Source organism: Amblyomma americanum, chromosome 1 (genome assembly GCF_052857255.1).
Source record: "Amblyomma americanum isolate KBUSLIRL-KWMA chromosome 1, ASM5285725v1, whole genome shotgun sequence".
In the NCBI taxonomy this organism is placed as follows: Eukaryota; Metazoa; Arthropoda; class Arachnida; order Ixodida; family Ixodidae; genus Amblyomma; species Amblyomma americanum.
The window spans coordinates 112,583,729-112,599,036 of record NC_135497.1 but is presented as its reverse complement, the minus strand read 5'-3'; the positions used below and the strand labels follow the sequence as shown (position 1 = coordinate 112,599,036).

Genomic DNA, 15,308 nt, shown 5'->3' with positions numbered 1-15,308 from the left:
AAGCTGGGACTTTAAAGCGGGCATGCCCACAAGCTGCCAACATCGGCCCCTTGTCTGGGTCTTCTGGGCAGATACTACACAAATGCGGGACCTATACGAGAAAAAACGCGTCAAGCCTAAATGGGTCTGCCGATGCATTGCTGCAGACGGTCCAACATCGGCTACAGTGCGGTTGAACGGACCGACGTGCCTCCATCGTATTATGCATGCATTTTTCTGTTCAGTAATTTGTATTATACGCACTCATAAGTTACTCTTGCAGATAATTTTTAATATAATTCTGAGCTTATTTACTCGATTCGTTAAAATACAGCGCTTTGGGCTCTCGCACTCAACTAAATTGTGCAAAGTAATCAGACCATGCGCAGGAATAACAGTGTCCACTTACCAGGATACACTGGCCTATACCTGAGACTCTCCAAACGTCATAGAACAAAACTACGGGCTGTACGCACAATGTCCAACAATAAGGTGGCCTGCCTGCACAAGATGCAACATGGGCTCAATGTCCATATTGCTCATATTGCCCCCGTGCTTGAAAATAAAATTTTGGTGGGCTGCTTAGGTCAGGCTGACATTTAAAAAATAATTAGGGCATGATATTTTGTCTTGAGAGTAAAATGGTGACAGTTCAGGCTGGATCTGCCCCTAAAGTATCCACATCGGCCCCCTGTGGGGACTTTGTGGGCAGGCCCACTTATGAATTGCCCCTTTAGAACCCGAATCGGTCCCATGTCGGTTATGGAGGGGCTAACTGAGATGAAAACCTAACGTCCAACCTCAGGGGCGGCCCACATCTCAACAAAATAGGACCGATGGGAGAGCTGGGTGGGCTATCCCCACCAGGCAATGCAGGCCGAATGTGTACTACCTGCATCGGTCCCAAATTGGACCGATTGGGGCGTTTGGGCGCAGCCTGCAATGGACCGACGAGGGCCCGCGTTGCAGAATCCACATTGGTCCCACTGAGGTTCACATGGGCTACCCACATTGGGCCAACAGGGGGCCTCACTTCATAGCCCACTTTGTGCATCGGTGTCTTCATTTCTTCGGCTTATCTACAATCCAAATATCTTAATGGCCCACTCACGTAAACACTGCACTTCGACTGCATTTTGCTCTCCACCGTTGCAATGACTACTGGGTTCACGCATTTGTTGTGAGATCTTTGTTCATAGAAGAGGAACTACTGCAATGATTCACGTGCTCCCCGTAGTGAAATATTCTCACAAAATAGCCCTCTCACATTCTTTCACTAAAGTAAAGAAATAATTGTGGCCTTTCTAGGGAATTACAACACCAGTTCATCTAGGTGCACCTGAAAAGCCAGATATAGTATTTGCGCGAGTAATATATACGTACCCTTGTGTCATCTATGCCACCAGTTAAGTGTGTCCAGGGCGGTCGGCCAGACGACCGATCTCCAAAATTTCAATACAAAAAAAAAATCAAATTGTTGTTTGCAACGGTCTCATCCTTTCTCTTCCTTCACGAATGCAAATTTTATTTTAGTTTACCATCATCAGAGGCCAATCGAGGCAGCGTTCTGCTCCACTCGAAAAATTGCGCTAATTCCACTGTTGAGTGACGTCCCCTTGTGCCGAAAAAAAGACGAAGGCTAACCTAATAATTGTATCTACATGTTGACTGTAATTGCAGGCACAGAGGTGAAAGAATGGATTTAATGCATAATTAGGACGGCTGCTTTGTTTATTAGTATTTACAACAGCACGAGTATAAACAAGCTGCAGTAGGGTACAACCTAAATAAACCGCAGTTGGTAACACTGGGCCACCGTCCGCTGCGTTCTGTATTACTCCGCTGGCCAGTCGCAACAGTAAACTAAATCAGCTTTTCAATGTCTGACTATATTAGACAAGCCAGGCATCAAAATTTTAGAGGTTATCTTTTTTTTTCTTGGGATTAGCTTCTTATTTTGGTAAAAAGAAAAGTTTTAACAACGGACGTTTTTTTTTTTTTGTCGTCGAGGAATTCTGTGCAGCGGTCGTGAATGTGCTTGGAGCTTCACTGCAGATTTAAACTGTATCTGACGATACATGGTGCCGGGGTGCAAGAAATAGAATAATTTTTTCCCAACGGTTTTCTGTGGCCTGGTGTGAGGTCACGCCTCGTTGGGATTGCATGCGAATGCACAATACGAACTTACAGTGTAGCGATACTCCAGCAACGCTTGGTTGGTTTTTAATACGGATGTCCTGGATGTTGGACGCGTGTGCGCGTAGCACGTCGTTGTATCTTCGTCGTTTGATCCGCTGTCCGTTGAATAAAGCCACGACCGACTCGCTCTCTTCACAAACGGCGTGATCTCTCGGCAGCGTGACGTCTGGCATTCACACTTCCTGATTAATCTATTTCGATTCGCGAACTTCTGCCCAGACGCACGTGCGAAGTTTCAAGGAGGAAGGAAATCAAACGGGGAACACACAAGACGCCACAGGGTAAAATATAGAAAGCGAATGCCAGTGAATGGGTGGTGCAGGGAGGGGGGGGGGGTGTTTCCATTTCATGCAGGTGCAAGCTAACAACTCGCCGACACGTCGTTAACTTCGAAACCATGTCTCGCGTACAATGGGCGATCAGAGCGCGCCGAGCAGGAAAATTACCGAAGCACGTGTCGCCGCGGCGACCCACGCGGAAGCATTAGACGCGGTGCTCAAGAAATGTAACGCCGCGCTTTCGCTTCGCAAGGGTTGATAAATCTAAATACGGTTCTTGCTTACGGCCATTGTTTCTAAAGCGTTTGCTGCCGTGAAACGCACCGGGTGGGACAAAACAAACGCGAGAATGGGTTCCTAAACCTATAGCGCGTAGCTAGTCGTGCGAGAATCGTTGATGGTCTTGGTTTGCCGTTCTCTAAAAAAGAAAAAAAGAAGAAAAGGCTACGTGCAGAGATAGGTTGCTCTGCAGAGTTCGTTGGCTCTACACTGACAAGAGACGTTCCGGGTTTTTATTGTCCTGTTCCGTGCAGAAAGCGCGCGCGATACGGTTGAGTTACCACCAAAGTGGAAAGCAAGGAGCAGCAGCGTTTAAGGAAACAACGATGCGTGTGGCTAATGATTTCTCAACACGAAAGCCTTCTTCCTTCCACTGCGGCGCGTTCGAATATCGACAAAAGCTGTAACCTCGATTATTTCGCTCAGTTCGGTTCACTCTTCTTGCATGGGAATGCATGCGAAGGAACTCGTATGAGCTTTCACTGTGAGCTGTTCCACTCCATCATCCCCCCACCTCCCACCCTCTCTCATTTACTGCCCTGACGGCGCGATTTCTGTTTCATACAGATGCAGGGAAATACTTTGCGTTTTATTCTGATACACAAAACAGCTACGAGTGCCGTGCAGTGAAGGTCTCTGTAGTCGCACACAAAGCACTGAAAACAGTTGGAAAGGTATTTGATGTCATAGGCGTGGCCAAGGTTCCCTATAAAAAGGGGGGGGGGGGGGGGACATACTTTTTTACAGCATTTTTCCTCGCTTTGTCTCCCAGCCTTTTCGTTTCAAGAGGAAAGTCATGGTTTAACAGCTGTTAAAGTCACAAGTTTGTTCTGAAGAAGAAGAAAGTGAATGGTTCCCTGAAAAAAAAAAAAAGTATACCGAAGAAGAAAGAATAGGCAGTAATGCCAAGAGTAAGCCAAAAACCTAAGAAGAATGAATAATGAAAGGCGATCACCTCAGTGACTGTGTGCTAATTTTACGAAGTAGAACACCACACCTGTTCTGCTCGAAATTATTTATTCATTTGGCAGGTGCACAGGGAGTACAGAAATGCAAGCCAAACTGTAGGCATCGCTACACACAAAGCACAAGAACAATGTGTACAAAAACGATAACAAGGTTTGATCTGAGACAGGTCGAGATCACCGTGGCAAGGAATGCACAGCCAACGTTGATGCGGACGCTGGTCACGTGATGATGGTAATGAGACGCCAGACCACCAAACGACAAAGATAATCTAATCAAGAAAGCAGCCTTTCATGGGTACATGTATACCTACTTGAACGTATTTTACACATTCGCTGTACACTTCCCGCTACGACGGATTCGCTGCTCTTATATCATTTGTTTCACCTTTTATTAGCGTCTCGATGAAACGAAGTATGATCATAATAAACGCATGAAAAATAAACTAGCAATGTTCAAATGGCAGTTGCGTTAAGTGAGTTCCTAAAACCGCGATATATAGTTTGTTTATGAATGTAATGTTAAGCGGTATGGTTCTACGGGCGCTAAATACAAAGGTTAAACTTCCGCGCAGAAAATACGCAGTATACTTGCGAAGTAAAACAGGGTAAGTCGCACTATGTAAGGATCACATGTACGAAGTGCCCCCTCAATATGACCTGTGATCAGTGTAATCAGTGGCCACGAGCGCGCTATTAAATATTCACGTAGCTGTACTTGCTATGGCGCTTAAAATGGAAGCCAGCAACCCGCATGTGCAACGTAACGGCGCAAGAGGTGCATTTTAATAAGAAATTTACAATGGTTAGAAACGCAGAAGCGTTTACTTACTTGCATTTCCAGATATTGTTTTTATTCTTACAGATTATGTCATTTCATGGATGCGATAACATATTTCCATTTAAGATAGCTGTCAACGAAACTAAGATCTCAGTAGCATTTACGAAAACTAAAAGAAAGGTTAGCTGCCAAGCTAGGACATGATACTTGTCTATACTGACTGAAAGTGTAGGTATAACATAATTTGAAGATAAACGAGGTCAAGATTGCCTGCGTTTCACACTGATGTGCCCGTGATTTTTGTAATACACTTATGATAATGGTCTGAGACAGATGTTTATGTTAGATATTTTTATCTATCCCAGAAAGAACACGCAGACTACATCTAGTTTTTTTTCATATTAACTACTCTGCATCCTAAATAACAGCGTATCTCGTATTTTCTTCTTAATCGCATGTCACTGCTTTCTCTATGCACAAGAAAAACACATTAAATACATTCAAAGACACATGCAGGGACCATTGACTGAGTACGGCGGACAAAAAACATTAAACGCAGAGCAGCAAACATCACGTAGAGAAGGACAGTTAAGCAACAAATACAGGCTGAAAAGTAATGCAAAAGAGAAAATGAAAAATGAGAATGGAATGAAGATTGCAGCGTAAAGAGGTGCTATTCATGCAAACAGACAATGTGAGCTTTTTCGCTGAAACAGATAGTGCATAACACGCGCACATTTAAAGTTAATGACACAAAAAGAAAAGGAGTATAATACCGTAATGAAAGCCATTTGCAGACTGATGTCTACAGCCCATTGCAAACATGAATACGTTTCGCTGAAATTGTGATTAGTGCTCACAACAGAGCTACATACAGAGTTGATGGAGAGAGGGCGGAGGGCAGAAGTGAGTGTCAACGCACATCGCGGCCGCTTGGCTGCCTTTTACAAATACTAATGTCGCTGAATGGAAGACGTTTGTCTTTCCGTAGAGGCATAGTCGCGGGTTATTTGCATAGCGCTACGTCATTATAACTCTGAGCGTCGGACTAGATACAACAAAAAAGCACAGAGGCGAAGGGGCCAATCTTCGGAACGCAACACAAAGAACGAGACGTACAGGTGCAGACAGAAGTACAGTTGAATCTCGTTGTAACGAAGTTGAAGAGGCCTGGCCATTACTTCGTTATAGCTGTAGCTTCGTTATAGCCCGTGTTAACCAATATTCCAAGAGGAATCGACATTTCTTTGTTATATCCATTATTTCGTTATAACGAGGTTCGACTGTAAATGGAGCACGCTATTGCCTTCTAATATTTTTCACATGTTACCTAATTGAAATTTCCAGATACGGTGTCTTTTAGTGCTTCATTCAAAAACAAAAATAAAAGCGGAAGGAAAACAGTTTTGTTTTCCGCGGCCCTTGCTGTCGAAGCCTGGACTACCTAAGCTGCAGCTAGCGGAATTGAAAAGAGCAGGGAGGACAGAGGTAGGGGAAAGAAAAAGGGAAGCGACAGGGAGAGAGGACAGGGGTAGAAGGCATGCTAGTATAGTTGACACTAGTGCGCTTTCTGGTGGACAACGTTTCTTCATTTCCGATAAGAAAGACGTCATTGAACTTAGAACGCAACAGCGTGCTCCATTTGCTTATGTCCGCGCCTATACAAAAGCGACATTATAATTGAACGCACGATAAGAAGCGTATTGCAAACAGGCACCCATCACGTACAGTGTCTATACATATACTGTATGGCAGATATCTTATGGTTTCTTCATCAGAAGAAAATTGTAGGTGCGAACAACCACAGACAGGCATATCGGTCTATATAACGTGAGGTCACATAGAGAAAAGCTCATCACCTGCTAACCGATTAAAGGTTATGGTTGATGTTTAATGGCGGATGGCGTGAAGATGCGAAACAGCAACTGAAAGAACAACTGTTCGTGCTGAGAGAACATGTGGAAAGTCATTGGTTAAGTGTCGGCAAACATGCTAGAGGATACCGAAAATTTACATATACATATTGGGACACGTTTTCCTTTGTTTTTTTTCTTCCCCGGGAGAATAAATACATAACCTTGAATTTTGTACTACAGTACTATAGGTATGACATTTTTACACTCCCCCCCCCATTTTTTTTTTTACTCAGCGCGATACATAACCTTGACAACGGATGCTGTATTTGTAGTCAGGTTCAACACTGAATCCGCATGTCTCTTAAAAACCAACACTAATTCTTAATAGCAAAAGATAAAACCAAAGCAGCTGTGTTGTTATGAAAGAGAACATGATCATGCCCACGCAAAAAGAAACAGCACCTTCAGGAAGATACTCAACGTTCAAGGATGCAATGCAGGCAGTGCAGGCACCGAAAGAACCGGCTACATTTGAGGATACTGATGACTGCGGATAGAGGTAAATTTGGTGAATAGTTTTCTTAGTGATACCGTTAATAATGCGCAGATGAAGAAAAGAGACCTCTATTCGAATAGTTCGACGTTATTTAACGTTTCCTCTCATTCTGACTTGTGCCTTTCAAGTTTTATATTGTCTGCTCACAGTCGGAAGCAAATGCTTCAGACATTTGTTGTGGCCAATCAAATGCACGCACATTAAGATGGTTGCGGTTTATAGTCACTAGCTGAGCGTTAAGTAGGTGTTCAATTCTTGCGATCGAATCTTAGTCTGTGTTAACAGGTGTTGTCAGGAGGAATTTTTAAATTTGGTCTCCAGTACTACTGCACAACACCTCTTTAGCTGCACTACAACTCTGACACAAATAAACCATTTGAAATCATAAAAAGGCAACGAGATTTCCAGACGCCAGCGACCTGGACAGAACTACTCTGTGCGCAGCAGTGGCTGATTGTTTTAAAATATCAAGAATCTTTTTTTCAAAATCCGCCTAATGCCTTCAAGTGCTGCGCCTGAGGCCATACCTCAGTAAACCGACATTCATCGCCAGTTGCCTGCCACCACGATTTTCTCGCAGCTCACACAAGAACATTCCCTCATATTGCACATCCGATAGGCGAATTTTGGAAAATCGACCGCACAATACGCCTTATTCAAATCCAAAGTTCGACTATCTGCCCTCGCCGCGTTCTTGCGTACTGTACTGTAACGTAGTTTAACCGGATTGTGCGAACTTTCTTTTTTCGCGAGTGGTTTCATATTTGAAGGGCAACCCATGAAAAAAAAAAAAGTAGATGAGCATAGGTGGGCTTGCGCCGAGCATCGGCGCTGGTTTGAAGACTGAAAACAAAACAAAGGGCAAGAGATATCGATCGCGGCGTCTCAGGACGCTTCAAAAGACAGCTCTGCGCGTTTTGCATCTTTCACGCGCACCTCGGAGATGTTACGGGTGCGCCGAAAGCCGGCTTGCGGGTGTCAGTAGTAGTTGTAGAAGTTCCGCGCAGCGCCGATGCGCTTGCCGAACTGACCGTGGATAGAGGGCGCGTATCCCGGGTACTGTCCGCCCAGCGGCGGCGCGGCCAGCACGACGGGCGGCACGGCCGCCGCGGGGGCCTGCAGCACGGGCACCTTGAACACCTTGCGCACGCGCTTGACATAGGGCGCGTGCACGCTGGCCACAGGCACGGCGGCCGAGGCAGCGGCGGCGACCACGGGCCTGGCCAGCGCCAGGCCTCGGATGACGTTCACGTAGGGCGAGTTGTAGACGGCGCTGGCCGGCGCGCTGGCCGCCGTGCCGGGCTCGTTGGTGTTGACGATGACGCGGAAGCCGTACGCGTCGGCCACGTACTCGACGCGCCGCTGGCGACCGTCGATGTCGGTGATGGTGTAGCCGCCCCGCTTGTTGCCGTACGCGTCTCCCACCTCCCAGCGGCCATTGGTGGCACCCAGCGGGTCGACGATGTCGTAGCTGAACTGGTAGTTGCCGTAGTCCTGCGTTAAAGCATGAACTGGTGTCAAGGGCTCTGCACAGTCCACGCCGCGGCGACCAGGCTGCACGTCTGTCACTAACTATACAGAGGCTGTCAAAGCAATGCGGTGGTCAACAACGGGAATGCATGCTCTTACTTTAAACCGGAGGTACGCAACCTGTTCGAGGAAACCATGCAGTAACAATATAGAAAAAAAAAAGAACAAGAAAACACGCTCTCAAAGCGGGGAACGTTGAAAAACGCATGTTTTTGGGATACAACACGTATGTCTGCTTCGAGTGCCAAGGCTTTCTTGTGATGCACTCAGAACTTCCCATCCTTCTAAAGTAAAGCTGTAAACTGCAGCATGAGGACAGGAACAGTAGTTAGGACCTGCTGTTTTCGAGTATCCTAAAGGAAGGAAGAGGTCTGTCGTTTACACATTGGTAGTCACAAAAGCACTGCGAGTCACGTGCATGATGCCTCTCTCCTAAATCACCCGAGTCACGTATAGCTAACGCCGTTAAAACAGAACAGGACATTGTTCTTGTAGCCGTGAACGTCGGAGCGCCGACGGGCAGCCGTGGTACTCGCGGAACCGCTGCTTATTTGCGCTCATCCATGCGCCGCTTCCAAGCTCGCACCCTGCCCTCCTATAAGCGTAACATTCTGTCCCGAAATTTTCCTCTCGGCGCATTCGCATGGCCTGTCAGCTCCGCTTGTTGAAGACGATAAAAGCTGGGTAGGATATATGACTTCAGTCCACAACACTCAAAAGATCAGTAAGTACGTTCACTCATGAAACAGTATACCCCAAGAAAGCGAATGTCATCATGAAATCATAACATCATTAATGCTAACTAATGTAGCATCATGCAAGCTGATAAGAGTTTAGATAGACTGCAAATGGTCTCGTTAACGAACCCGTGCTTATATACCACGAACTTGAATACGTCGCTGCTTTCTGCGGCTTGGCCATGCGAGAACAGCCGACTGCTAAGCGCGAACTTCAGATGTCTTTGTATACATGCGGCACGTTCCCAAACCCGCTTTTTAGCCTGGCCGGGACGCCGCGCTGAGCACGCGATCACGTACGCCTCATTTCGTGCACGCCGTTGAAAAGGAAGCGAGTCACGTTTGAGCGAAGAAAAAAAAATGCGTGTACTCACGTCTTGAGCTCTGTGCTGTGTGCTTTCACCACCCAGCAGCGGAACGCCAGCATTCACCACGGCAAGCGTCCCAAGCATCACGAGCAGCTGTAATTGCACCGATTTCAAGGTTTCACTTCATCCTCTGCAAAGTGAATGCTGCGCTCACCTTTCTGCAACCAACATTACAAAATAGTGCCCGAGATTGCCCTTGCATTGGCTCCTGGTCAGATGACATTTTATACTAAACTCACAGTCATGCTGTGTGCGTTGACACTGCGGAAGCCTTGAGTATCGCATCTTTCAACAGTGGCGGCGTTTCCAGCGTACAGTCCGCCGTCTAAATTCAGGCTAGAGCAGTAAATGCGTAGTAAAATGATGGCACCGGAACAGAAGCATGCTCTTCTTGCAACTACACTACCGAACAAGTGGCACCACAAAACATTCGGATAGATTTAATTAACATCTGAAAGTTTCGCTAACGTGAAAATAAACCTAGCGAACAAAGGGTGCGCTCTGTGCGCGTGTGCTGCGATGACTGTTCATGAGTTAGACTAATTTCATTACTATGGAGTTTGTTTCAATGCCAAGACTTTTCAGAAGAATATGCGCTTTCAACTTAAGTCGTTAAAAGGGAATATAAAGGAACAAACCAACTTTGCGGTGCACCCTTTTTTGGCAACAATCGAAAAAAAGGCAGTCACAACGCCTTGTATAGGTATAGCTTTACACTGCTTAGCGTAAAGAAGCATTTCGATCCTTGGACCCGCCGCGGTGGCTCAGTGGTTAGGGCGCTCGACTACTGATCCGGAGTTCCCGGGTTAGAACCCGACCGCGGCGGCTGCGTTTTTATGGAGGAAAAACGCTAAGGCGCCCGTGTGCTGCGCGATGTCAGTGCACGTTAAAGATCCCCAGGTGGTCGAAATTATTCCGGAGCCCTCCACTACGGCACCCCTTTCTTCCTTTCTTCTTTCACTCCCTCCCTTATCCCTTCCCTTACAGCGCGGTTCAGGTGTCCAACGATATATGAGACAGATACTGCGCCATTTCCTTTCCCCCAAAACCAATTATTATTATTATTATTATTATTATTATTATTATTATTATTATTATTATTATTATTATTATTATTATTATTATTATTATTATTATTAAACGATCCACCCGCCGCGGTGGCTCAGTGGTTAGGGCGCTCGGCTACTGATTCGGAGTTCCCGGGCTCGAACCCGACCGCGGCGGCTGCGTTTTTATGGAGGCAAAACGCTAAGGCGCCCGTGTGCTGTGCGATGTCAGTGCACGTTAAATATCTCCAGGTGGTCGAAATTATTCCGGAGCCCTCCACTACGGCACCTCTTTCTTCCTTTCTTCTCTCGCTCCCTCCTTTACCCCTTTCCCTTACGGCGCGGTTCAGGTGTCCAACGATATATGAGGCAGATACTGCGCCATTTCCTTTCCCCCAAAACCAATTATTATTATTATTATTATTATTATTATTATTATTATTATTATTATTATTATTATTATTATTATTATTATTATTATTATTATTATTATTATTATTATTAAACGATCCACCCGCCGCGGTGGCTCAGTGGTTAGGGCGCTCGGCTACTGATTCGGAGTTCCCGGGCTCGAACCCGACCGCGGCGGCTGCGTTTTTATGGAGGCAAAACGCTAAGGCGCCCGTGTGCTGTGCGATGTCAGTGCACGTTAAATATCTCCAGGTGGTCGAAATTATTCCGGAGCCCTCCACTACGGCACCTCTTTCTTCCTTTCTTCTCTCGCTCCCTCCTTTACCCCTTTCCCTTACGGCGCGGTTCAGGTGTCCAACGATATATGAGGCAGATACTGCGCCATTTCCTTTCCCCCAAAACCAATTATTATTATTATTATTATTATTATTATTATTATTATTATTATTATTATTATTATTATTATTATTAGCAAACGAGCCGACAACGCGTAAAGTCACCGCTCCCGCGCTCAAAGAAGACAAAGGACCTGGATTTTTTCTGGTTAGGATGATGTGGCAGGGTGCTTAGGCCACCGATACACGGCCGTGTTGAATGCAGACAACTGTCGATCTCACATGGACTTGGCATCACTAATTGACGTGACATATAGAGTTGCTACACGAGGCTTACGACGACCCTATACTCATGTTAGCTCTCACCTGCATTGCAGAAGTGAAATGGTCAAATTTACAAGTGCCACTAATTAAGTGCTCTAATTATTCCATACTTGCAACACTATAGCATCTATGTGTTCAGCGACAAGACGGACGTTGTCAGACGGACAAGCGAGGCACATGTGCTTACATGCACTGCGAAATAACCAATGTAGAGGTCATATATACAAATATATACGTGATAACCGTTCTATGGTCTCGGTTGCGTGGGTGGTACTCCGCCTTCACAATGATAAGCCGTTCTCCAAAATTCCCTTGCAGTTAGTTCGTTTGCTTGTTTATAGCTTCATGACAGCACGCCTACCAGCAAGACTGACCACTCCGAAAGACCACACATGAAAGCAAAAAGCCTCACTTCCGCCTGTGATAAAGCTCACGCTTTCTAGATTTCTATCTATAAGTGCGTACCAGGCGACGCTGCACACAATAATGAAGCTAACTACCTGTTCAAAATTAATGCCTGAAATATGGAACGTGCTCTAAGGAAATTCCCACGATTCTGTGCCCTATTTGGGGCCAGAAGTACAAGCTGTTTGGACTGTAATAGGCAAAGTGCGAAGCCCCCTGAGAGCGCACTTTACACGCTTCGTGCAACAAAAACAATTATCGTCGTCTCGTTCTTCAGTGGACAGTATAGCTCCTTTTAGAGCATTTATTATTTTTACTCGCCTGAAATGAGAAGGTGCTGACAGGAGAGAAAGCTTTTAATGTGAAAAAGGATGAAAAATTCTGCCAGAGGACTTTTCCGCCACACTGGAGGAAGGAATGGAAGACGGACAGAAAAGGGGAGGGAGTGAAGTTGCTGGATGATGATGATGTCATAATACAATGAGCTAAACACGCGTTGTTCAAGGCATATACGCGCATGCCCGTACTCATCACACATGCACACAACAGCATTCGGTAATGCTTCAAAGACTGGCGTCCATGCCGGTCTAATGAGACATTGGGTGCCCCTTCACAACGCCTCGAACTTGACGCTTGATATACTTCCGCCCAGGCGGCCAAGGGTACAGTCTGGCACGATTTGATTGCTACAGCATTCGCTCCGGCCGAAACGGACCAAGAAATTTTTCCTGGCGTGACGGTCACTTAGTCCGTAACAAACATTATGGTGCATGGTAGAGGAATCCTTCGACTTGATAAGGTCATGCAGCGTTGCAGCATCCTTCTGGAAATAGTGTAGGAACATTTTAATCTGAGTAAGTCAAGCCTGAAGTGATTACATTCAAATCGCATTAGAATTTACGTCCCCGGAGAGGGGGCGCGAATCCAGGCGAGCGACAGTCAGATTCTCATTCGCGCAGTGAGGACGCAAGCCAGGAATGTGAAAATGGTCTGATATACTGTAGACAGTAGAGAGGGCTGCTTAAGAGAAGCAGCAACCGCATTTAGCTTGCGAATGTGGTCCTGTCAATAGCTTGGATGATTCCAGAGGAATTCACGGCGACTTCTGTAAAATTTGGCAGTAAGCTCACAACATTAGCTTCAAGAACAAAACTCTGGTTAAATCCCCGTTAGTATAGGCCAGCTTAGCTCCCGCTGCAGTCTGCACATTACCAGTGACTAGGCGATGATTCGGAATCCACTGAAGCAGGGGAACTTCACAGACTAGTTGGAAGCACGGTCTTATGGGCTGCAGGGCTGCACGTGAGACGGAGACGACTGCGAACAAAATCGCCTTGATGCCGCAGCACATACGATGCTTGAATGTTCAAGCCGGCAGCCTGGTAGTACAGCTGGAGAGTAATGCTGGTTGGCGGCTTTCATCTGGTCCACCTTACGGCTGCGTCTGCCCATTCCACGCAGTGCTATAGGACAAAACGGCAATCAACAGGTGGGCGCACGGATAGGAGCTTCCGTAAGAGGTCGTGGGGCAGCAGTCGTTTCCGGTGCCGGTATCCGTACTTCCACCCCGCAAGCTGCGCGGGTGACGACAAAGAACCAACTAATCCGGCACCGACGCGCAAGCACGCGCTTCTCGCAGCGTTTCGGCCGCGCACATTGACAGCCCTAAACGGCCCCAGAGCGCGCGACGCTTGACCCTGCCGCGAACGCCAACAATGAGGCCTTTGTTGGGCGGTCGCGCTCTCCGTGTGACGTGTGACTCGGACAGACGCACGCGGCTTGCACCGAAATTTGCATGGGCCGAACAGTGCGCCGGGGGAGAGCGCGCAACGAGAGCACGGGAGGAATGCCACCATTGTCGGTATGCTTATCTTTTCTTCGGGCCGCGCCAGTACTGCGCGACGGCGTCCCTAACGGATTCCCAGAGACAATGGCCCGCGCAGCCCTAATAAGTCGCCCACTTCGGGGAAACGGCGCCGCTGCGCAACTGTGCCACTGGGCGTGGGCCGCGGGGGCATGCAGCCGCTCTGGCGGAAGCCCCGGACCTCCCCCCACTTACCTCCCGCTGACGAGCGTCGCGCGCGCACTGGAGACCATCTTATTCGCTTCCCTCTTCCAGTGTCCGGCCGACTCGCAGGGTGCCTGGCGCAACGCCGGGCCGAGCTGACCGGCCGTAGCGGGCCTCGCGGAGCGAACAGTTCCGTGCCCGGGGAAAGAAATAAGAAGGGGCGCCGACGCGAGAAGCCCTGCTTCGCTGCTTTTCCATGTCGCGCAGAGCCGAGGTTGTGACATGGCGCGATTTGAAATGAAAGCCAAGCACGCAGCCAGAGGCCCGTTACACGGCTTAAAGGAGCAAACGATATGGCTGTCCGACCGTAGTCCGGCGGCGTGAGGAGGGCGCCACCGAACGGGGAGCCGTTGGAACATCTGTTCACCTCGATGCGAGTGTGAAGCGGCCGTGAAAATATTGGGTCTTATGGGGGAACGCTGTGGCGCAGGACATTCTACGACTTGAGCTTTGAATCACGCATTCGATGTTTAAATCACTACGAGCAAAACGCTATACAGCTGCAGCATTCATAACCATATTGGTCACAGGGCCGCGCGGCCACAAGTAACGACATCTCTACTGTGTGTCCCCAACGGCAGGAGTGTAACAAGTCCTGCCGCGTATTTAGTCGAAAACAGGTGTCTCTCCCGCTGCAACGGCCGGGACGACGTAAGGGAGGCGTCCACTGGCTGATAACACACAAGCTAGCTCGGAACCTAGCGACGCCTAGCCCAGTGGCGTGAAGAAATTAGCGCCCTTATTGCTGTCAACGGATGCCTCGCAGCATCGCAATCTGGGCAGCTCCGGGCTTTTCTTGTCACGGAGCCGAGGAAGCGGCTTTCCTCGCCTCAGTGACCCGTGGCCGCATGCGCAGCGCGCCGAGCTCGCCTGGCCAGCCTCTCGCAGCACAGATCCTTATCGGCGCTTGCTTTTCCTCTCCGATACACGGCAGCGCTGCACTCATGTCGGCCGTAGTCGGGCGCAAGTCGAGCGTACGGACGCCCCGTGGTGCAGGCAATGCAGGTGCCGCGTTCAGCGCCTCCGTTTTTCGATCAATCCGCGAGAGGGCGCTTTTCCTCGCTGCCAGGATGCTGCGCTCCCTTCCTGCTTCTACGCCGCGCCGCCAATCGCTCGCTAAGGAACGAGGCGGCGTGGTGTCGATCGTTAGCATCGGCGATTAAGTTCTTGCGCTTGCGTATGCGCACCCGC

The 15,308-nt window shown here is 47.9% G+C and overlaps 1 protein-coding gene across 1 annotated transcript in view; it reads right to left on the bottom strand.

Moving 5' to 3' along the window:
- Positions 1-4,623: 4,623 nt before the first annotated feature.
- The window catches only part of LOC144113475 (uncharacterized), a 29,686-nt gene continuing 19,001 nt past the window's right edge, over positions 4,624-15,308 (bottom strand). Inside the window, exons 2-3 of the mRNA XM_077646565.1 lie at positions 9,535-9,621; positions 4,624-8,387 (exon numbers count right to left, since the gene is read on the bottom strand). Of these exons, the coding sequence (XP_077502691.1) occupies positions 7,872-8,387; positions 9,535-9,621 (603 nt within the window). The 3' untranslated portion in view covers positions 4,624-7,871. The remainder of the gene's footprint in view (positions 8,388-9,534; positions 9,622-15,308) is intronic.